Source organism: Gasterosteus aculeatus, chromosome 8 (assembly GCF_964276395.1).
Source record: "Gasterosteus aculeatus chromosome 8, fGasAcu3.hap1.1, whole genome shotgun sequence".
In the NCBI taxonomy this organism is placed as follows: Eukaryota; Metazoa; Chordata; class Actinopteri; order Perciformes; family Gasterosteidae; genus Gasterosteus; species Gasterosteus aculeatus.
In genome coordinates, this window is record NC_135695.1 from 12,792,997 (window position 1) to 12,812,667 (window position 19,671).

At 48.9% G+C, this 19,671-nt stretch overlaps 1 protein-coding gene and 14 non-coding genes across 15 annotated transcripts; all 15 read left to right on the forward strand.

The window, feature by feature from the left end:
- Positions 1–807: 807 nt before the first annotated feature.
- Positions 808–926, forward strand: LOC144411554 (5S ribosomal RNA). The gene has a single exon (XR_013468740.1). It is a non-coding gene; the product is annotated as a 5S ribosomal RNA (ribosomal RNA).
- An 809-nt stretch (positions 927–1,735) lies between these two features.
- LOC144411555 (5S ribosomal RNA) lies at positions 1,736–1,854 on the forward strand. Its single transcript, XR_013468741.1, has one exon. It is a non-coding gene; the product is annotated as a 5S ribosomal RNA (ribosomal RNA).
- Positions 1,855–2,688: 834 nt separating this feature from the next.
- Positions 2,689–2,807, forward strand: LOC144411556 (5S ribosomal RNA). Its single transcript, XR_013468742.1, has one exon. It is a non-coding gene; the product is annotated as a 5S ribosomal RNA (ribosomal RNA).
- Positions 2,808–3,641: 834 nt separating this feature from the next.
- LOC144411557 (5S ribosomal RNA) lies at positions 3,642–3,760 on the forward strand. Its single transcript, XR_013468743.1, has one exon. It is a non-coding gene; the product is annotated as a 5S ribosomal RNA (ribosomal RNA).
- Positions 3,761–4,480: 720 nt separating this feature from the next.
- LOC144411336 (uncharacterized) lies at positions 4,481–10,026 on the forward strand. Its single transcript, XM_078107506.1, has one exon. It carries the CDS (start codon positions 4,775–4,777, stop codon positions 5,969–5,971), a length of 1,197 nt encoding a protein of 398 aa, XP_077963632.1. The 5' UTR covers positions 4,481–4,774; the 3' UTR covers positions 5,972–10,026.
- A 944-nt stretch (positions 10,027–10,970) lies between these two features.
- Positions 10,971–11,089, forward strand: LOC144411558 (5S ribosomal RNA). The gene has a single exon (XR_013468744.1). It is a non-coding gene; the product is annotated as a 5S ribosomal RNA (ribosomal RNA).
- Positions 11,090–11,872: 783 nt separating this feature from the next.
- LOC144411559 (5S ribosomal RNA) lies at positions 11,873–11,991 on the forward strand. Its single transcript, XR_013468745.1, has one exon. It is a non-coding gene; the product is annotated as a 5S ribosomal RNA (ribosomal RNA).
- A 783-nt stretch (positions 11,992–12,774) lies between these two features.
- Positions 12,775–12,893, forward strand: LOC144411560 (5S ribosomal RNA). Its single transcript, XR_013468746.1, has one exon. It is a non-coding gene; the product is annotated as a 5S ribosomal RNA (ribosomal RNA).
- A 783-nt stretch (positions 12,894–13,676) lies between these two features.
- On the forward strand, positions 13,677–13,795 carry LOC144411561 (5S ribosomal RNA). The gene has a single exon (XR_013468747.1). It is a non-coding gene; the product is annotated as a 5S ribosomal RNA (ribosomal RNA).
- A 757-nt stretch (positions 13,796–14,552) lies between these two features.
- LOC144411562 (5S ribosomal RNA) lies at positions 14,553–14,671 on the forward strand. The gene has a single exon (XR_013468748.1). It is a non-coding gene; the product is annotated as a 5S ribosomal RNA (ribosomal RNA).
- An 861-nt stretch (positions 14,672–15,532) lies between these two features.
- On the forward strand, positions 15,533–15,651 carry LOC144411564 (5S ribosomal RNA). The gene has a single exon (XR_013468750.1). It is a non-coding gene; the product is annotated as a 5S ribosomal RNA (ribosomal RNA).
- A 783-nt stretch (positions 15,652–16,434) lies between these two features.
- LOC144411565 (5S ribosomal RNA) lies at positions 16,435–16,553 on the forward strand. Its single transcript, XR_013468751.1, has one exon. It is a non-coding gene; the product is annotated as a 5S ribosomal RNA (ribosomal RNA).
- Positions 16,554–17,362: 809 nt separating this feature from the next.
- On the forward strand, positions 17,363–17,481 carry LOC144411566 (5S ribosomal RNA). The gene has a single exon (XR_013468752.1). It is a non-coding gene; the product is annotated as a 5S ribosomal RNA (ribosomal RNA).
- An 834-nt stretch (positions 17,482–18,315) lies between these two features.
- LOC144411567 (5S ribosomal RNA) lies at positions 18,316–18,434 on the forward strand. The gene has a single exon (XR_013468753.1). It is a non-coding gene; the product is annotated as a 5S ribosomal RNA (ribosomal RNA).
- An 834-nt stretch (positions 18,435–19,268) lies between these two features.
- On the forward strand, positions 19,269–19,387 carry LOC144411568 (5S ribosomal RNA). Its single transcript, XR_013468754.1, has one exon. It is a non-coding gene; the product is annotated as a 5S ribosomal RNA (ribosomal RNA).
- The last annotated feature ends 284 nt before the right edge of the window (positions 19,388–19,671 follow it).

Below are 19,671 nucleotides of genomic sequence, written 5' to 3' on the forward strand. Positions count from 1 at the left end.
GGACACGTTGCACCCAGGTTTTCTTTTTCTCCTGGGAGTCACGAGGTTTGTATGTTTTCGTACATTGTTGTCCTCAAAATTGCTGATGCACTGTTGGGTAAATTCGAAAAATCAAAACAAAAGGGAATTCTGCTCTTCTGATTTACACTGAAAGCCTGTGATAGAAGGTGGAGCTATTGCTTCCATGTCTTTTTTTTCTCTCTCGTGACCATGACAATTGAGGGAAGGAGACAGCATAACGGCTCAAAAAAGGGATTTATTTTACAAAGGAATTAACTCACCATCTATTTTGTAACAGTTAACTTAAATCATACAAGCAGGGTATGCATTGCGGCGAAGAGCCAGCCGCGTATTCCGATCAGGTGGGCTTGATCACCCTTGGCTCACCACTCCCAGGTGCCCCAAGTTTGCAATCAACTAAAAACAAAGATGTTACTACCAGAGAGGTATCACTCCCACAGAGTGGCCTGAATGAACCAGACAGAGGCCGTCACGTGAGCCACAAGGATTTTTACCTTTTCACACAGTGTTTTTTTCAATATGTGCGTGTGTGTTGTGGGAAAAATGGAGGCGCACTCCGGATAGGCGGGCAGAGGAGCGTGGCGTTTGAGGCGGGCAGAGGAGCGTGGCGTTTGAGGCGGGCAGAGGAGCGTGGCGTTTGAGGCGGGCAGAGGAGCGTGGCGTTTGAGGCGGGCAGAGGAGCGTGGCGTTTGAGGCGGGCAGAGGAGCGTGGCGTTTGAGGCGGGCAGAGGAGCACAGCGTGGCGTTAGAGCAACTACAAGTAGCCTTTTGGCAGGCCCTGTCTTTGCTTACGGCCATACCACCCTGAACACGCCCGATCTCGTCTGATCTCGGAAGCTAAGCAGGGTCGGGCCTGGTCAGTACTTGGATGGGAGACCGCCTGGGAATACCAGGTGCTGTAAGCTTTTAAAAAAAAAAGGACAGAGGACCTGCTCTTTTGAACACCGCGTAAGAAGGTGGACACGTTGCACCCAGGTTTTCTTTTTCTCCTGGGAGTCACGAGGTTTGTATGTTTTCGTACATTGTTGTCCTCAAAATTGCTGATGCACTGTTGGGTAAATTCGAAAAATCAAAACAAAAAGGGAATTCTGCTCTTCTGATTTACACTGAAAGCCTGTGATAGAAGGTGGAGCTATTGCTTCCATGTCTTTTTTTTCTCTCTCGTGACCATGACAATTGAGGGAAGGAGACAGCATAACGGCTCAAAAAAGGGATTTATTTTACAAAGGAATTAACTCACCATCTATTTTGTAACAGTTAACTTAAATCATACAAGCAGGGTATGCATTGCGGCGAAGAGCCAGCCGCGTATTCCGATCAGGTGGGCTTGATCACCCTTGGCTCACCACTCCCAGGTGCCCCAAGTTTGCAATCAACTAAAAACAAAGATGTTACTACCAGAGAGGTATCACTCCCACAGAGTGGCCTGAATGAACCAGACAGAGGCCGTCACGTGAGCCACAAGGATTTTTACCTTTTCACACAGTGTTTTTTTCAATATGTGCGTGTGTATTGTGGGAAAAATGGAGGCGCACTCCGGATAGGCGGGCAGAGGAGCGTGGCGTTTGAGGCGGGCAGAGGAGCGTGGCGTTTGAGGCGGGCAGAGGAGCGTGGCGTTTGAGGCGGGCAGAGGAGCGTGGCGTTTGAGGCGGGCAGAGGAGCACAGCGTGGCGTTAGAGCAACTACAAGTAGCCTTTTGGCAGGCCCTGTCTTTGCTTACGGCCATACCACCCTGAACACGCCCGATCTCGTCTGATCTCGGAAGCTAAGCAGGGTCGGGCCTGGTCAGTACTTGGATGGGAGACCGCCTGGGAATACCAGGTGCTGTAAGCTTTTAAAAAAAAAAGGACAGAGGACCTGCTCTTTTGAACACCGCGTAAGAAGGTGGACACGTTGCACCCAGGTTTTCTTTTTCTCCTGGGAGTCACGAGGTTTGTATGTTTTCGTACATTGTTGTCCTCAAAATTGCTGATGCACTGTTGGGTAAATTCGAAAAATCAAAACAAAAGGGAATTCTGCTCTTCTGATTTACACTGAAAGCCTGTGATAGAAGGTGGAGCTATTGCTTCCATGTCTTTTTTTTCTCTCTCGTGACCATGACAATTGAGGGAAGGAGACAGCATAACGGCTCAAAAAAGGGATTTATTCTACAAAGGAATTAACTCACCATCTATTTTGTAACAGTTAACTTAAATCATACAAGCAGGGTATGCATTGCGGCGAAGAGCCAGCCGCGTATTCCGATCAGGTGGGCTTGATCACCCTTGGCTCACCACTCCCAGGTGCCCCAAGTTTGCAATCAACTAAAAACAAAGATGTTACTACCAGAGAGGTATCACTCCCACAGAGTGGCCTGAATGAACCAGACAGAGGCCGTCACGTGAGCCACAAGGATTTTTACCTTTTCACACAGTGTTTTTTTCAATATGTGCGTGTGTGTTGTGGGAAAAATGGAGGCGCACTCCGGATAGGCGGGCAGAGGAGCGTGGCGTTTGAGGCGGGCAGAGGAGCGTGGCGTTTGAGGCGGGCAGAGGAGCGTGGCGTTTGAGGCGGGCAGAGGAGCGTGGCGTTTGAGGCGGGCAGAGGAGCGTGGCGTTTGAGGCGGGCAGAGGAGCACAGCGTGGCGTTAGAGCAACTACAAGTAGCCTTTTGGCAGGCCCTGTCTTTGCTTACGGCCATACCACCCTGAACACGCCCGATCTCGTCTGATCTCGGAAGCTAAGCAGGGTCGGGCCTGGTCAGTACTTGGATGGGAGACCGCCTGGGAATACCAGGTGCTGTAAGCTTTTAAAAAAAAAAGGACAGAGGACCTGCTCTTTTGAACACCGCGTAAGAAGGTGGACACGTTGCACCCAGGTTTTCTTTTTCTCCTGGGAGTCACGAGGTTTGTATGTTTTCGTACATTGTTGTCCTCAAAATTGCTGATGCACTGTTGGGTAAATTCGAAAAATCAAAACAAAAGGGAATTCTGCTCTTCTGATTTACACTGAAAGCCTGTGATAGAAGGTGGAGCTATTGCTTCCATGTCTTTTTTTTCTCTCTCGTGACCATGACAATTGAGGGAAGGAGACAGCATAACGGCTCAAAAAAGGGATTTATTCTACAAAGGAATTAACTCACCATCTATTTTGTAACAGTTAACTTAAATCATACAAGCAGGGTATGCATTGCGGCGAAGAGCCAGCCGCGTATTCCGATCAGGTGGGCTTGATCACCCTTGGCTCACCACTCCCAGGTGCCCCAAGTTTGCAATCAACTAAAAACAAAGATGTTACTACCAGAGAGGTATCACTCCCACAGAGTGGCCTGAATGAACCAGACAGAGGCCGTCACGTGAGCCACAAGGATTTTTACCTTTTCACACAGTGTTTTTTTCAATATGTGCGTGTGTGTTGTGGGAAAAATGGAGGCGCACTCCGGATAGGCGGGCAGAGGAGCGTGGCGTTTGAGGCGGGCAGAGGAGCGTGGCGTTTGAGGCGGGCAGAGGAGCGTGGCGTTTGAGGCGGGCAGAGGAGCGTGGCGTTTGAGGCGGGCAGAGGAGCGTGGCGTTTGAGGCGGGCAGAGGAGCACAGCGTGGCGTTAGAGCAACTACAAGTAGCCTTTTGGCAGGCCCTGTCTTTGCTTACGGCCATACCACCCTGAACACGCCCGATCTCGTCTGATCTCGGAAGCTAAGCAGGGTCGGGCCTGGTCAGTACTTGGATGGGAGACCGCCTGGGAATACCAGGTGCTGTAAGCTTTTAAAAAAAAAAGGACAGAGGACCTGCTCTTTTGAACACCGCGTAAGAAGGTGGACACGTTGCACCCAGGTTTTCTTTTTCTCCTGGGAGTCACGAGGTTTGTATGTTTTCGTACATTGTTGTCCTCAAAATTGCTGATGCACTGTTGGGTAAATTCGAAAAATCAAAACAAAAGGGAATTCTGCTCTTCTGATTTACACTGAAAGCCTGTGATAGAAGGTGGAGCTATTGCTTCCATGTCTTTTTTTTCTCTCTCGTGACCATGACAATTGAGGGAAGGAGACAGCATAACGGCTCAAAAAAGGGATTTATTTTACAAAGGAATTAACTCACCATCTATTTTGTAACAGTTAACTTAAATCATACAAGCAGGGTATGCATTGCGGCGAAGAGCCAGCCGCGTATTCCGATCAGGTGGGCTTGATCACCCTTGGCTCACCACTCCCAGGTGCCCCAAGTTTGCAATCAACTAAAAACAAAGATGTTACTACCAGAGAGGTATCACTCCCACAGAGTGGCCTGAATGAACCAGACAGAGGCCGTCACGTGAGCCACAAGGATTTTTACCTTTTCACACAGTGTTTTTTTCAATATGTGCGTGTGTATTGTGGGAAAAATGGAGGCGCACTCCGGATAGGCGGGCAGAGGAGCGTGGCGTTTGAGGCGGGCAGAGGAGCGTGGCGTTTGAGGCGGGCAGAGGAGCGTGGCGTTTGAGGCGGGCAGAGGAGCGTGGCGTTTGAGGCGGGCAGAGGAGCACAGCGTGGCGTTAGAGCAACTACAAGTAGCCTTTTGGCAGGCCCTGTCTTTGCTTACGGCCATACCACCCTGAACACGCCCCACGCGAGTCAGCTGTGCGTATTGAGAGCTAGCGGCAAGTCAAATCAGTTAGATCACCCCAGTTTGTGTCGGACAGTGTTGACAGTTAAAGTATTTTCACTGCGGAACTGAATCCCCCGACAGCCCTGCTGTTTGGGGGACTTCGCTCCCTGTGAGGGAAGTTACGGATTGATCACATGGCAAATGAAAAGGGACCGGAGATGAGACGCACCAAACAAAACACGGACGACGGACAAAACGAAAAGAGGAGCTATGAAAAAAAGTTAACGCTGAGTGTGGAGATTGAAGGGAGCGACAAGACAACGATGATGGAGCTGCTTCGGAAAGTGAAGGAGGAGTGCGGTGAGGTGATTGGATGCAGGTATAAGAACCCGAAGAGCTACGAGCTAACGATGCGAAGCGAAGAAGGGAAGGCAAAGCTGATGGACGGATTGAGAATACAGAACAACACGGTTACGGCAAGTGAAATAAATAAAGATGAAATGGTGGTGTCATTCATTAATCTGCCGATATACATCGGCGATGAAATAATAACAAGGAAACTACTGGACTGGGGAGTGACTCCGGTATCGAGCATAAGGAGACGGGTGTGGCCCGGAACCGAGATAGCTGACGGGACCAGGTACATGAAAGTGAGGTTCACGGAGACTGTCAAATCGCTCCCGTATTCGGCCAGGTTTGAGACGGCGGGAGGAGCCGAACATTTCAGAGTCATACACGACAGGCAGATAAAAGTCTGCCGACTCTGCATCCAGCCGGGACACATAGTCAGAGACTGTCCGGACTTCACGTGTTTCAAGTGCGGCCAGCAAGGACACTACGCCAGAGAGTGCGCGGAGAAGCAACAGGAGGAGCAGGAGGAGGAGGAGGAGCGGCGGCAGGAGAAGGAGCAGCCGGGAGACGGGCATCGGAGTAAGGAGGCGACCGGTGGCGGAGAACGAAGCCCGAGTGGAGGTAGAGACGCGGATCCGACAGCAGGAGTGGAAGGAGCAGGAGAGGAGAGGATGCAGGAGGAAGAGGAGCAGGTCGGAGAGGAGCAGGACGGAGATGGAGAGACAGTAACGGAGACACCAACGGACGGAGAGAAGGAAACGGAGACTGTCAACGGAGGGGAGCGAGTGAGAGACGCAGGCGCCAGAGAGACGAGCGGAGGAACGGACGGGGGGGAAAGTGAGGTAAAGATGGAAGGGAAGGGAGGACTGGGAACGAGTGGGGCTGCTGGGGAGGGACAGAGCGGGATGGAGTGGGAGTTCACTAATGTGACTTCGAGTGAGGGAGAGGTCATGGAGAAGGTGGGTGAGGTGAGGAAAAGGCCCCAAATCAAGAGACAAAGCAAAAGATTGGGACGAATGGAAAAGAAAGCAGCTAAATGACAGTGTGGACACTCTTGATAAAACTGTTGATGGTGCTTAGCTTGTCTTCATTTAACGGCAACGGGCTCAGAGATCGAGAGAGGAGGCAGCAAGCCCTGCTGGTGTGCGACGCTGACGTTATATGCCTACAAGAGACTCACTGGGACGATATGTGTGTGAGAGAGACGGGAAGAGGATGGATGGGAGAGATGTATGTGAATAATGGGGGAGATAAATCAAGGGGGGTGGCAATCTTAGTGAAGAGGGGAGTGATTGAGAATGTTAGGAAGTGCGTGGATGATGGGGAAGGGAGAATGATAGGGATTTCATTTGAACACAATGGGGGAAAGTATAAGTTAATAAACTTATATGCGCCAAATGAGGAGAGAGAGAGAAAGGGTTTTTTTGAGAGGGCGGGAGAGATGTGTGAAGACAACTGCATGATTGTGGGGGATTTTAATGTGTGGTGTGGAAGGTTAGACGCGTCATCGAGTGTGTGTTATAGGAGCGATGCGTCGAGAGGCGCGCTGAAAAAGATGATGAGAGACAGAGGGATGATGGATGTGTGGAGAGAGAGGAATCCGAAAGGGAGGGCCTTTTCCAGGAGACAAGTGGTGAGAGGGGTCCTGAAGCAAAGCAGGATAGATTTAGTTTTGGGAGCAAAGGGCATAGCAGATAGGATAGGAGAGATAGCGTACAAAGTCACTGCACTAAGCGATCACATGGTGCTGGAGTTCAGCTTAACTCAACCAATTGAAAGGAGGGGTGGTGGTGTGTGGTGTCTGAATGGTGAATTGGTGAAAGATGCACAGTATAAAAAGAAAGTGAGAGAGTGGATCAATACAAGAAAGAATGATAGCATGTATGAGGACGACGTCGGCGGGTGGTGGGAGAACCTGAAATCAGAAATTAAAGAGCTCAGCGTAAATTACAGCAGAGGTAGGAATAGGAGAGCGAGAAAGAGAGAGAGGGAACTAAAGGAGGAGCTAGAGAAGGAGGCAGAGAGGATGGATGAAGAGGGGAGCGATATGGAGAACTATATAAGAATTAAAGACGAGCTGAAGGAGATAGAACAGAGAAAGTGCAAGGGAGCAATAGTCAGGAGTAGGGCGAGACATGTGATTGAGGGAGAGAAATGTACAAGGTTTTTTCTCGGGCTAGAGAAAACCAAACAGAAGAGGAACTACTTAGAGAAGGTGGAAGGAAAGGAGGGAGAAGGAATAACAGACCTTGTTGGGATAGCAGAAAGGGTAGAAGGATTTTATAGGGAATTATTTAGCGGAGGAGAAGTGGATGAAGAGAGCATGAGTTTGGTGTTGGAGAAAGTGGAAGGTAAGCTGAGCGATGACGATAGGGAGATGTGTGAGGGCAACATAGGGACAGGAGAAATAGAAGCAGCTATAGCAGGGCTAGGCAGGAATAAGAGTCCTGGGATAGATGGCATCACTGGGGAGTTTTACATGGAATTCAGGGAGGAACTAGTGCCTGTGCTAGATAGAGTGTTTAGATGGATAGAAGAGGGGGATAGGATGACAGCAGATATGGCGACAGGGCTTGTTAGCATCATTCACAAGAAAGGGAATAGGGATAGATTAGAAAACTACAGACCACTTACAATGTTGAACACAGATTATAAGATATTAGCGCGGGTGTTAGCCAATAGGATCAAAAGAGTCATAGGGACGGTGGTAGGGAGCACGCAGGCTTATAGTATACCAGGCAGGGACATAGCCGACACAGTGAGCAGCATTAGAGACACAATAGAATTCATGAAGAGGGGAAAGGGGGGGGCTGTAATGAGTTTAGATTTAAACAAGGCATTCGACAGAGTAGATCACACCTACTTGCACAGGGTGCTGGAGGAAATGGGGTTCGGGCATAGGCTAAGGGGATGGATCAGGAGGATGTATGACAGAGCACACAGCTGCGTTAAAATCAATGGGATAGTCACAGACACGTTCAGGCTAGAAAGGTCGGTGAGGCAAGGGTGTCCGATGTCAGCACTGCTGTACTCACTGTCAGCTGAGCCACTAGCACAACTTTTAAGGCAGAATAAAAAAATCAGGGGAATAGAGCTACCAGGAGGGAAAGAGAGCCTATTATATCAATATGCGGACGACACAACAGTCACAGTGAAGGACAGGGAGAGCATAGTGGGTGTACTAGATAGTTTAGCGCTGTATGGGAGAGCATCAGGGGCTAAAGTGAACATAGAGAAGTCAGAGATCATGTATATAGGAGAGGGGAGCATAGGAAGGGTGGAGATAGGGTTAAAAGAGAAGCAAGATTACTTCAGAGTACTGGGAGTTAATTTAGGGATTAAGGACAAGGAAGGGAGAGATATGCAATATGAAGGGATAGTGAACAATATTAGGAAAACATTAGGGTTCTGGAAGCAAAGAGGGCTAGGATTGAAAGGGAAGGTGGTAGTTGTCAACACACTAGTGATGAGTAAGCTAGTGTATGTCATGAATGTGCTAGATGTACCTGAGAGAGTGATGAAGGAGGTGGAGAGAGAAGTGAGCGAGTTTCTGTGGGACGGGAAGGGAGTCAGAATAGCCAGGGAAGTGATGGAAAACGAGTATGAGGACGGAGGACTGAAACTGATCAATTTAGAAAAAAAGAAGAAAGCACTTAGGGTGAAAATGATGGTGAGGTATCTAAGGAACAACAGCGACCAGATATGGAAGGTTTTTCTAAAAGAAGCGATTGATAGATGTGGGGGGTGTGGAGACAGTGCCGTGTACATGGAACTGAAGAAAGGGATGATGAGCGAAGTATCTGATTTCCATAAAGAGATGTTGGGAGCATGGGGGGAGTTTGTGAAATATGTGAAGTATGAGTGCAAGAATTTGAAGCAAGTCTGGGAGCAGCCCGTGTTTCTGAACCCTAAAATCACATGGGATGGGGAAACACTGTACAACAGGCTGATGTGGAGGGCGGGGTTCAGGAAGGTGAGAGATTTAGTGTATGAATATGTACCAGGGTTTATGAGGGCACAGGTGATAGTGGATGAGGTGAGGAGCAGGGGTGATGAAATGTGGATGGGGACAGCAGAGGGGCTGATGGATAAGATAAAGGGGGGGATGCCCAAAGAGTGGATGGAAATGATTGGAAGAGAGAATGGGGTGGATGAGGAAGGAGAGATTGAGCTGCATATAGAAGATAGTGAGAAGATGGTGAACCTAATGAATGCGAAAACCAGAGTGCTGTACAAATGCTTAAGAGGGAGGGATGTGAGGAGACCAGCAGCTGAGAAAGTATGGTCGAGAGTGATGAAGGACATGGAGGTGAAAAGAATATGGACGAACTTGAGAGTGAAATGGAACAGCAGTGAATGTGAGAATTTTGACTTTCTGTTAAGACACAACAGGGTCTTTAACAACTTAATTATAAGTAAGTTTGATGTGAATGTGAAGAAAGAATGTGATGTATGCGGAGTGGAAGTAGAAACATGCATGCATGAGTTTGCTGAATGTGCGGAGTTGCAGGTGTATTTCGAGAGATTGAAGGGGATAATCAACAGGTGCTGGAAAGAAAGATATGTTGAGAGAATGGAGTGGAAGGAATTGTGGCTGTTTGGGGTTGGAGGGAAAATGAAAGGGGTGAGTCTCTTAAACTACATGCTGAGCCATGCAAGGTTTGCTGTCAAAATGAGGAGAAATCTGGCCCATTATGAGAAGAGGAGGGCCGACGTCTGGAGTATGTTCAAGAGTGGTTTGCAGAGGGATGTCAACATGATGCACGGAGCATTGGAAAAGAATGACTTTGAGAGTTGGTTTATTGCAGGCAGCACCCTCATAAGGATCCGGGGTGATGGTGAGGTACGGATAGACTGCGGTTAGCAGTCCTGCCTCTCCACCACGGAGATTCTTCAGAGTTGTGGGGATTTGATTTTGTACTGGTGTATTGCCTCGTTGTGTTGTTTGGTTTTGCTTCTCTGTTTGATTTAGGTGCATGTGTTGCTGTGATGTGAGTCCTGCTACTGTGTAAATTTAAACAGTTTGCTTCATTTCATTTTACCTTTTGTTAAAAAATAATAAAAAAAAAAAAAAAAAAAAAAACACGCCCGATCTCGTCTGATCTCGGAAGCTAAGCAGGGTCGGGCCTGGTCAGTACTTGGATGGGAGACCGCCTGGGAATACCAGGTGCTGTAAGCTTTTAAAAAAAAAAGGACAGAGGACCTGCTCTTTTGAACACCGCGTAAGAAGGTGGACACGTTGCACCCAGGTTTTCTTTTTCTCCTGGGAGTCACGAGGTTTGTATGTTTTCGTACATTGTTGTCCTCAAAATTGCTGATGCACTGTTGGGTAAATTCGAAAAATCAAAACAAAAGGGAATTCTGCTCTTCTGATTTACACTGAAAGCCTGTGATAGAAGGTGGAGCTATTGCTTCCATGTCTTTTTTTTCTCTCTCGTGACCATGACAATTGAGGGAAGGAGACAGCATAACGGCTCAAAAAAGGGATTTATTCTACAAAGGAATTAACTCACCATCTATTTTGTAACAGTTAACTTAAATCATACAAGCAGGGTATGCATTGCGGCGAAGAGCCAGCCGCGTATTCCGATCAGGTGGGCTTGATCACCCTTGGCTCACCACTCCCAGGTGCCCCAAGTTTGCAATCAACTAAAAACAAAGATGTTACTACCAGAGAGGTATCACTCCCACAGAGTGGCCTGAATGAACCAGACAGAGGCCGTCACGTGAGCCACAAGGATTTTTACCTTTTCACACAGTGTTTTTTTCAATATGTGCGTGTGTGTTGTGGGAAAAATGGAGGCGCACTCCGGATAGGCGGGCAGAGGAGCGTGGCGTTTGAGGCGGGCAGAGGAGTGTGGCGTTTGAGGCGGGCAGAGGAGCGTGGCGTTTGAGGCGGGCAGAGGAGCGTGGCGTTTGAGGCGGGCAGAGGAGCGTGGCGTTTGAGGCGGGCAGAGGAGCGTGGCGTTTGAGGCGGGCAGAGGAGCACAGCGTGGCGTTAGAGCAACTACAAGTAGCCTTTTGGCAGGCCCTGTCTTTGCTTACGGCCATACCACCCTGAACACGCCCGATCTCGTCTGATCTCGGAAGCTAAGCAGGGTCGGGCCTGGTCAGTACTTGGATGGGAGACCGCCTGGGAATACCAGGTGCTGTAAGCTTTTAAAAAAAAAAGGACAGAGGACCTGCTCTTTTGAACACCGCGTAAGAAGGTGGACACGTTGCACCCAGGTTTTCTTTTTCTCCTGGGAGTCACGAGGTTTGTATGTTTTCGTACATTGTTGTCCTCAAAATTGCTGATGCACTGTTGGGTAAATTCGAAAAATCAAAACAAAAAGGGAATTCTGCTCTTCTGATTTACACTGAAAGCCTGTGATAGAAGGTGGAGCTATTGCTTCCATGTCTTTTTTTTCTCTCTCGTGACCATGACAATTGAGGGAAGGAGACAGCATAACGGCTCAAAAAAGGGATTTATTTTACAAAGGAATTAACTCACCATCTATTTTGTAACAGTTAACTTAAATCATACAAGCAGGGTATGCATTGCGGCGAAGAGCCAGCCGCGTATTCCGATCAGGTGGGCTTGATCACCCTTGGCTCACCACTCCCAGGTGCCCCAAGTTTGCAATCAACTAAAAACAAAGATGTTACTACCAGAGAGGTATCACTCCCACAGAGTGGCCTGAATGAACCAGACAGAGGCCGTCACGTGAGCCACAAGGATTTTTACCTTTTCACACAGTGTTTTTTTCAATATGTGCGTGTGTGTTGTGGGAAAAATGGAGGCGCACTCCGGATAGGCGGGCAGAGGAGCGTGGCGTTTGAGGCGGGCAGAGGAGCGTGGCGTTTGAGGCGGGCAGAGGAGCGTGGCGTTTGAGGCGGGCAGAGGAGCACAGCGTGGCGTTAGAGCAACTACAAGTAGCCTTTTGGCAGGCCCTGTCTTTGCTTACGGCCATACCACCCTGAACACGCCCGATCTCGTCTGATCTCGGAAGCTAAGCAGGGTCGGGCCTGGTCAGTACTTGGATGGGAGACCGCCTGGGAATACCAGGTGCTGTAAGCTTTTAAAAAAAAAAGGACAGAGGACCTGCTCTTTTGAACACCGCGTAAGAAGGTGGACACGTTGCACCCAGGTTTTCTTTTTCTCCTGGGAGTCACGAGGTTTGTATGTTTTCGTACATTGTTGTCCTCAAAATTGCTGATGCACTGTTGGGTAAATTCGAAAAATCAAAACAAAAAGGGAATTCTGCTCTTCTGATTTACACTGAAAGCCTGTGATAGAAGGTGGAGCTATTGCTTCCATGTCTTTTTTTTCTCTCTCGTGACCATGACAATTGAGGGAAGGAGACAGCATAACGGCTCAAAAAAGGGATTTATTTTACAAAGGAATTAACTCACCATCTATTTTGTAACAGTTAACTTAAATCATACAAGCAGGGTATGCATTGCGGCGAAGAGCCAGCCGCGTATTCCGATCAGGTGGGCTTGATCACCCTTGGCTCACCACTCCCAGGTGCCCCAAGTTTGCAATCAACTAAAAACAAAGATGTTACTACCAGAGAGGTATCACTCCCACAGAGTGGCCTGAATGAACCAGACAGAGGCCGTCACGTGAGCCACAAGGATTTTTACCTTTTCACACAGTGTTTTTTTCAATATGTGCGTGTGTGTTGTGGGAAAAATGGAGGCGCACTCCGGATAGGCGGGCAGAGGAGCGTGGCGTTTGAGGCGGGCAGAGGAGCGTGGCGTTTGAGGCGGGCAGAGGAGCGTGGCGTTTGAGGCGGGCAGAGGAGCACAGCGTGGCGTTAGAGCAACTACAAGTAGCCTTTTGGCAGGCCCTGTCTTTGCTTACGGCCATACCACCCTGAACACGCCCGATCTCGTCTGATCTCGGAAGCTAAGCAGGGTCGGGCCTGGTCAGTACTTGGATGGGAGACCGCCTGGGAATACCAGGTGCTGTAAGCTTTTAAAAAAAAAAGGACAGAGGACCTGCTCTTTTGAACACCGCGTAAGAAGGTGGACACGTTGCACCCAGGTTTTCTTTTTCTCCTGGGAGTCACGAGGTTTGTATGTTTTCGTACATTGTTGTCCTCAAAATTGCTGATGCACTGTTGGGTAAATTCGAAAAATCAAAACAAAAAGGGAATTCTGCTCTTCTGATTTACACTGAAAGCCTGTGATAGAAGGTGGAGCTATTGCTTCCATGTCTTTTTTTTCTCTCTCGTGACCATGACAATTGAGGGAAGGAGACAGCATAACGGCTCAAAAAAGGGATTTATTTTACAAAGGAATTAACTCACCATCTATTTTGTAACAGTTAACTTAAATCATACAAGCAGGGTATGCATTGCGGCGAAGAGCCAGCCGCGTATTCCGATCAGGTGGGCTTGATCACCCTTGGCTCACCACTCCCAGGTGCCCCAAGTTTGCAATCAACTAAAAACAAAGATGTTACTACCAGAGAGGTATCACTCCCACAGAGTGGCCTGAATGAACCAGACAGAGGCCGTCACGTGAGCCACAAGGATTTTTACCTTTTCACACAGTGTTTTTTTCAATATGTGCGTGTGTGTTGTGGGAAAAATGGAGGCGCACTCCGGATAGGCGGGCAGAGGAGCGTGGCGTTTGAGGCGGGCAGAGGAGCGTGGCGTTTGAGGCGGGCAGAGGAGCGTGGCGTTTGAGGCGGGCAGAGGAGCACAGCGTGGCGTTAGAGCAACTACAAGTAGCCTTTTGGCAGGCCCTGTCTTTGCTTACGGCCATACCACCCTGAACACGCCCGATCTCGTCTGATCTCGGAAGCTAAGCAGGGTCGGGCCTGGTCAGTACTTGGATGGGAGACCGCCTGGGAATACCAGGTGCTGTAAGCTTTTAAAAAAAAAAGGACAGAGGACCTGCTCTTTTGAACACCGCGTAAGAAGGTGGACACGTTGCACCCAGGTTTTCTTTTTCTCCTGGGAGTCACGAGGTTTGTATGTTTTCGTACATTGTTGTCCTCAAAATTGCTGATGCACTGTTGGGTAAATTCGAAAAATCAAAACAAAAAGGGAATTCTGCTCTTCTGATTTACACTGAAAGCCTGTGATAGAAGGTGGAGCTATTGCTTCCATGTCTTTTTTTTCTCTCTCGTGACCATGACAATTGAGGGAAGGAGACAGCATAACGGCTCAAAAAAGGGATTTATTTTACAAAGGAATTAACTCACCATCTATTTTGTAACAGTTAACTTAAATCATACAAGCAGGGTATGCATTGCGGCGAAGAGCCAGCCGCGTATTCCGATCAGGTGGGCTTGATCACCCTTGGCTCACCACTCCCAGGTGCCCCAAGTTTGCAATCAACTAAAAACAAAGATGTTACTACCAGAGAGGTATCACTCCCACAGAGTGGCCTGAATGAACCAGACAGAGGCCGTCACGTGAGCCACAAGGATTTTTACCTTTTCACACAGTGTTTTTTTCAATATGTGCGTGTGTGTTGTGGGAAAAATGGAGGCGCACTCCGGATAGGCGGGCAGAGGAGCGTGGCGTTTGAGGCGGGCAGAGGAGCGTGGCGTTTGAGGCGGGCAGAGGAGCACAGCGTGGCGTTAGAGCAACTACAAGTAGCCTTTTGGCAGGCCCTGTCTTTGCTTACGGCCATACCACCCTGAACACGCCCGATCTCGTCTGATCTCGGAAGCTAAGCAGGGTCGGGCCTGGTCAGTACTTGGATGGGAGACCGCCTGGGAATACCAGGTGCTGTAAGCTTTTAAAAAAAAAAGGACAGAGGACCTGCTCTTTTGAACACCGCGTAAGAAGGTGGACACGTTGCACCCAGGTTTTCTTTTTCTCCTGGGAGTCACGAGGTTTGTATGTTTTCGTACATTGTTGTCCTCAAAATTGCTGATGCACTGTTGGGTAAATTCGAAAAATCAAAACAAAAAGGGAATTCTGCTCTTCTGATTTACACTGAAAGCCTGTGATAGAAGGTGGAGCTATTGCTTCCATGTCTTTTTTTTCTCTCTCGTGACCATGACAATTGAGGGAAGGAGACAGCATAACGGCTCAAAAAAGGGATTTATTTTACAAAGGAATTAACTCACCATCTATTTTGTAACAGTTAACTTAAATCATACAAGCAGGGTATGCATTGCGGCGAAGAGCCAGCCGCGTATTCCGATCAGGTGGGCTTGATCACCCTTGGCTCACCACTCCCAGGTGCCCCAAGTTTGCAATCAACTAAAAACAAAGATGTTACTACCAGAGAGGTATCACTCCCACAGAGTGGCCTGAATGAACCAGACAGAGGCCGTCACGTGAGCCACAAGGATTTTTACCTTTTCACACAGTGTTTTTTTCAATATGTGCGTGTGTGTTGTGGGAAAAATGGAGGCGCACTCCGGATAGGCGGGCAGAGGAGCGTGGCGTTTGAGGCGGGCAGAGGAGCGTGGCGTTTGAGGCGGGCAGAGGAGCGTGGCGTTTGAGGCGGGCAGAGGAGCGTGGCGTTTGAGGCGGGCAGAGGAGCGTGGCGTTTGAGGCGGGCAGAGGAGCGTGGCGTTTGAGGCGGGCAGAGGAGCACAGCGTGGCGTTAGAGCAACTACAAGTAGCCTTTTGGCAGGCCCTGTCTTTGCTTACGGCCATACCACCCTGAACACGCCCGATCTCGTCTGATCTCGGAAGCTAAGCAGGGTCGGGCCTGGTCAGTACTTGGATGGGAGACCGCCTGGGAATACCAGGTGCTGTAAGCTTTTAAAAAAAAAAGGACAGAGGACCTGCTCTTTTGAACACCGCGTAAGAAGGTGGACACGTTGCACCCAGGTTTTCTTTTTCTCCTGGGAGTCACGAGGTTTGTATGTTTTCGTACATTGTTGTCCTCAAAATTGCTGATGCACTGTTGGGTAAATTCGAAAAATCAAAACAAAAAGGGAATTCTGCTCTTCTGATTTACACTGAAAGCCTGTGATAGAAGGTGGAGCTATTGCTTCCATGTCTTTTTTTTCTCTCTCGTGACCATGACAATTGAGGGAAGGAGACAGCATAACGGCTCAAAAAAGGGATTTATTTTACAAAGGAATTAACTCACCATCTATTTTGTAACAGTTAACTTAAATCATACAAGCAGGGTATGCATTGCGGCGAAGAGCCAGCCGCGTATTCCGATCAGGTGGGCTTGATCACCCTTGGCTCACCACTCCCAGGTGCCCCAAGTTTGCAATCAACTAAAAACAAAGATGTTACTACCAGAGAGGTATCACTCCCACAGAGTGGCCTGAATGAACCAGACAGAGGCCGTCACGTGAGCCACAAGGATTTTTACCTTTTCACACAGTGTTTTTTTCAATATGTGCGTGTGTGTTGTGGGAAAAATGGAGGCGCACTCCGGATAGGCGGGCAGAGGAGCGTGGCGTTTGAGGCGGGCAGAGGAGCGTGGCGTTTGAGGCGGGCAGAGGAGCGTGGCGTTTGAGGCGGGCAGAGGAGCACAGCGTGGCGTTAGAGCAACTACAAGTAGCCTTTTGGCAGGCCCTGTCTTTGCTTACGGCCATACCACCCTGAACACGCCCGATCTCGTCTGATCTCGGAAGCTAAGCAGGGTCGGGCCTGGTCAGTACTTGGATGGGAGACCGCCTGGGAATACCAGGTGCTGTAAGCTTTTAAAAAAAAAAGGACAGAGGACCTGCTCTTTTGAACACCGCGTAAGAAGGTGGACACGTTGCACCCAGGTTTTCTTTTTCTCCTGGGAGTCACGAGGTTTGTATGTTTTCGTACATTGTTGTCCTCAAAATTGCTGATGCACTGTTGGGTAAATTCGAAAAATCAAAACAAAAAGGGAATTCTGCTCTTCTGATTTACACTGAAAGCCTGTGATAGAAGGTGGAGCTATTGCTTCCATGTCTTTTTTTTCTCTCTCGTGACCATGACAATTGAGGGAAGGAGACAGCATAACGGCTCAAAAAAGGGATTTATTTTACAAAGGAATTAACTCACCATCTATTTTGTAACAGTTAACTTAAATCATACAAGCAGGGTATGCATTGCGGCGAAGAGCCAGCCGCGTATTCCGATCAGGTGGGCTTGATCACCCTTGGCTCACCACTCCCAGGTGCCCCAAGTTTGCAATCAACTAAAAACAAAGATGTTACTACCAGAGAGGTATCACTCCCACAGAGTGGCCTGAATGAACCAGACAGAGGCCGTCACGTGAGCCACAAGGATTTTTACCTTTTCACACAGTGTTTTTTTCAATATGTGCGTGTGTATTGTGGGAAAAATGGAGGCGCACTCCGGATAGGCGGGCAGAGGAGCGTGGCGTTTGAGGCGGGCAGAGGAGCGTGGCGTTTGAGGCGGGCAGAGGAGCGTGGCGTTTGAGGCGGGCAGAGGAGCGTGGCGTTTGAGGCGGGCAGAGGAGCACAGCGTGGCGTTAGAGCAACTACAAGTAGCCTTTTGGCAGGCCCTGTCTTTGCTTACGGCCATACCACCCTGAACACGCCCGATCTCGTCTGATCTCGGAAGCTAAGCAGGGTCGGGCCTGGTCAGTACTTGGATGGGAGACCGCCTGGGAATACCAGGTGCTGTAAGCTTTTAAAAAAAAAAGGACAGAGGACCTGCTCTTTTGAACACCGCGTAAGAAGGTGGACACGTTGCACCCAGGTTTTCTTTTTCTCCTGGGAGTCACGAGGTTTGTATGTTTTCGTACATTGTTGTCCTCAAAATTGCTGATGCACTGTTGGGTAAATTCGAAAAATCAAAACAAAAGGGAATTCTGCTCTTCTGATTTACACTGAAAGCCTGTGATAGAAGGTGGAGCTATTGCTTCCATGTCTTTTTTTTCTCTCTCGTGACCATGACAATTGAGGGAAGGAGACAGCATAACGGCTCAAAAAAGGGATTTATTCTACAAAGGAATTAACTCACCATCTATTTTGTAACAGTTAACTTAAATCATACAAGCAGGGTATGCATTGCGGCGAAGAGCCAGCCGCGTATTCCGATCAGGTGGGCTTGATCACCCTTGGCTCACCACTCCCAGGTGCCCCAAGTTTGCAATCAACTAAAAACAAAGATGTTACTACCAGAGAGGTATCACTCCCACAGAGTGGCCTGAATGAACCAGACAGAGGCCGTCACGTGAGCCACAAGGATTTTTACCTTTTCACACAGTGTTTTTTTCAATATGTGCGTGTGTGTTGTGGGAAAAATGGAGGCGCACTCCGGATAGGCGGGCAGAGGAGCGTGGCGTTTGAGGCGGGCAGAGGAGCGTGGCGTTTGAGGCGGGCAGAGGAGCGTGGCGTTTGAGGCGGGCAGAGGAGCGTGGCGTTTGAGGCGGGCAGAGGAGCGTGGCGTTTGAGGCGGGCAGAGGAGCACAGCGTGGCGTTAGAGCAACTACAAGTAGCCTTTTGGCAGGCCCTGTCTTTGCTTACGGCCATACCACCCTGAACACGCCCGATCTCGTCTGATCTCGGAAGCTAAGCAGGGTCGGGCCTGGTCAGTACTTGGATGGGAGACCGCCTGGGAATACCAGGTGCTGTAAGCTTTTAAAAAAAAAAGGACAGAGGACCTGCTCTTTTGAACACCGCGTAAGAAGGTGGACACGTTGCACCCAGGTTTTCTTTTTCTCCTGGGAGTCACGAGGTTTGTATGTTTTCGTACATTGTTGTCCTCAAAATTGCTGATGCACTGTTGGGTAAATTCGAAAAATCAAAACAAAAGGGAATTCTGCTCTTCTGATTTACACTGAAAGCCTGTGATAGAAGGTGGAGCTATTGCTTCCATGTCTTTTTTTTCTCTCTCGTGACCATGACAATTGAGGGAAGGAGACAGCATAACGGCTCAAAAAAGGGATTTATTCTACAAAGGAATTAACTCACCATCTATTTTGTAACAGTTAACTTAAATCATACAAGCAGGGTATGCATTGCGGCGAAGAGCCAGCCGCGTATTCCGATCAGGTGGGCTTGATCACCCTTGGCTCACCACTCCCAGGTGCCCCAAGTTTGCAATCAACTAAAAACAAAGATGTTACTACCAGAGAGGTATCACTCCCACAGAGTGGCCTGAATGAACCAGACAGAGGCCGTCACGTGAGCCACAAGGATTTTTACCTTTTCACACAGTGTTTTTTTCAATATGTGCGTGTGTGTTGTGGGAAAAATGGAGGCGCACTCCGGATAGGCGGGCAGAGGAGCGTGGCGTTTGAGGCGGGCAGAGGAGCGTGGCGTTTGAGGCGGGCAGAGGAGCGTGGCGTTTGAGGCGGGCAGAGGAGCGTGGCGTTTGAGGCGGGCAGAGGAGCGTGGCGTTTGAGGCGGGCAGAGGAGCACAGCGTGGCGTTAGAGCAACTACAAGTAGCCTTTTGGCAGGCCCTGTCTTTGCTTACGGCCATACCACCCTGAACACGCCCGATCTCGTCTGATCTCGGAAGCTAAGCAGGGTCGGGCCTGGTCAGTACTTGGATGGGAGACCGCCTGGGAATACCAGGTGCTGTAAGCTTTTAAAAAAAAAAGGACAGAGGACCTGCTCTTTTGAACACCGCGTAAGAAGGTGGACACGTTGCACCCAGGTTTTCTTTTTCTCCTGGGAGTCACGAGGTTTGTATGTTTTCGTACATTGTTGTCCTCAAAATTGCTGATGCACTGTTGGGTAAATTCGAAAAATCAAAACAAAAGGGAATTCTGCTCTTCTGATTTACACTGAAAGCCTGTGATAGAAGGTGGAGCTATTGCTTCCATGTCTTTTTTTTCTCTCTCGTGACCATGACAATTGAGGGAAGGAGA

Excerpts from the sequence above, each read along its gene's own strand:
- LOC144411336 (XM_078107506.1), top strand. The coding sequence starts at position 4,775 with ATGGCAAATGAAAAGGGACCGGAGATGAGACGCACCAAACAAAACACG.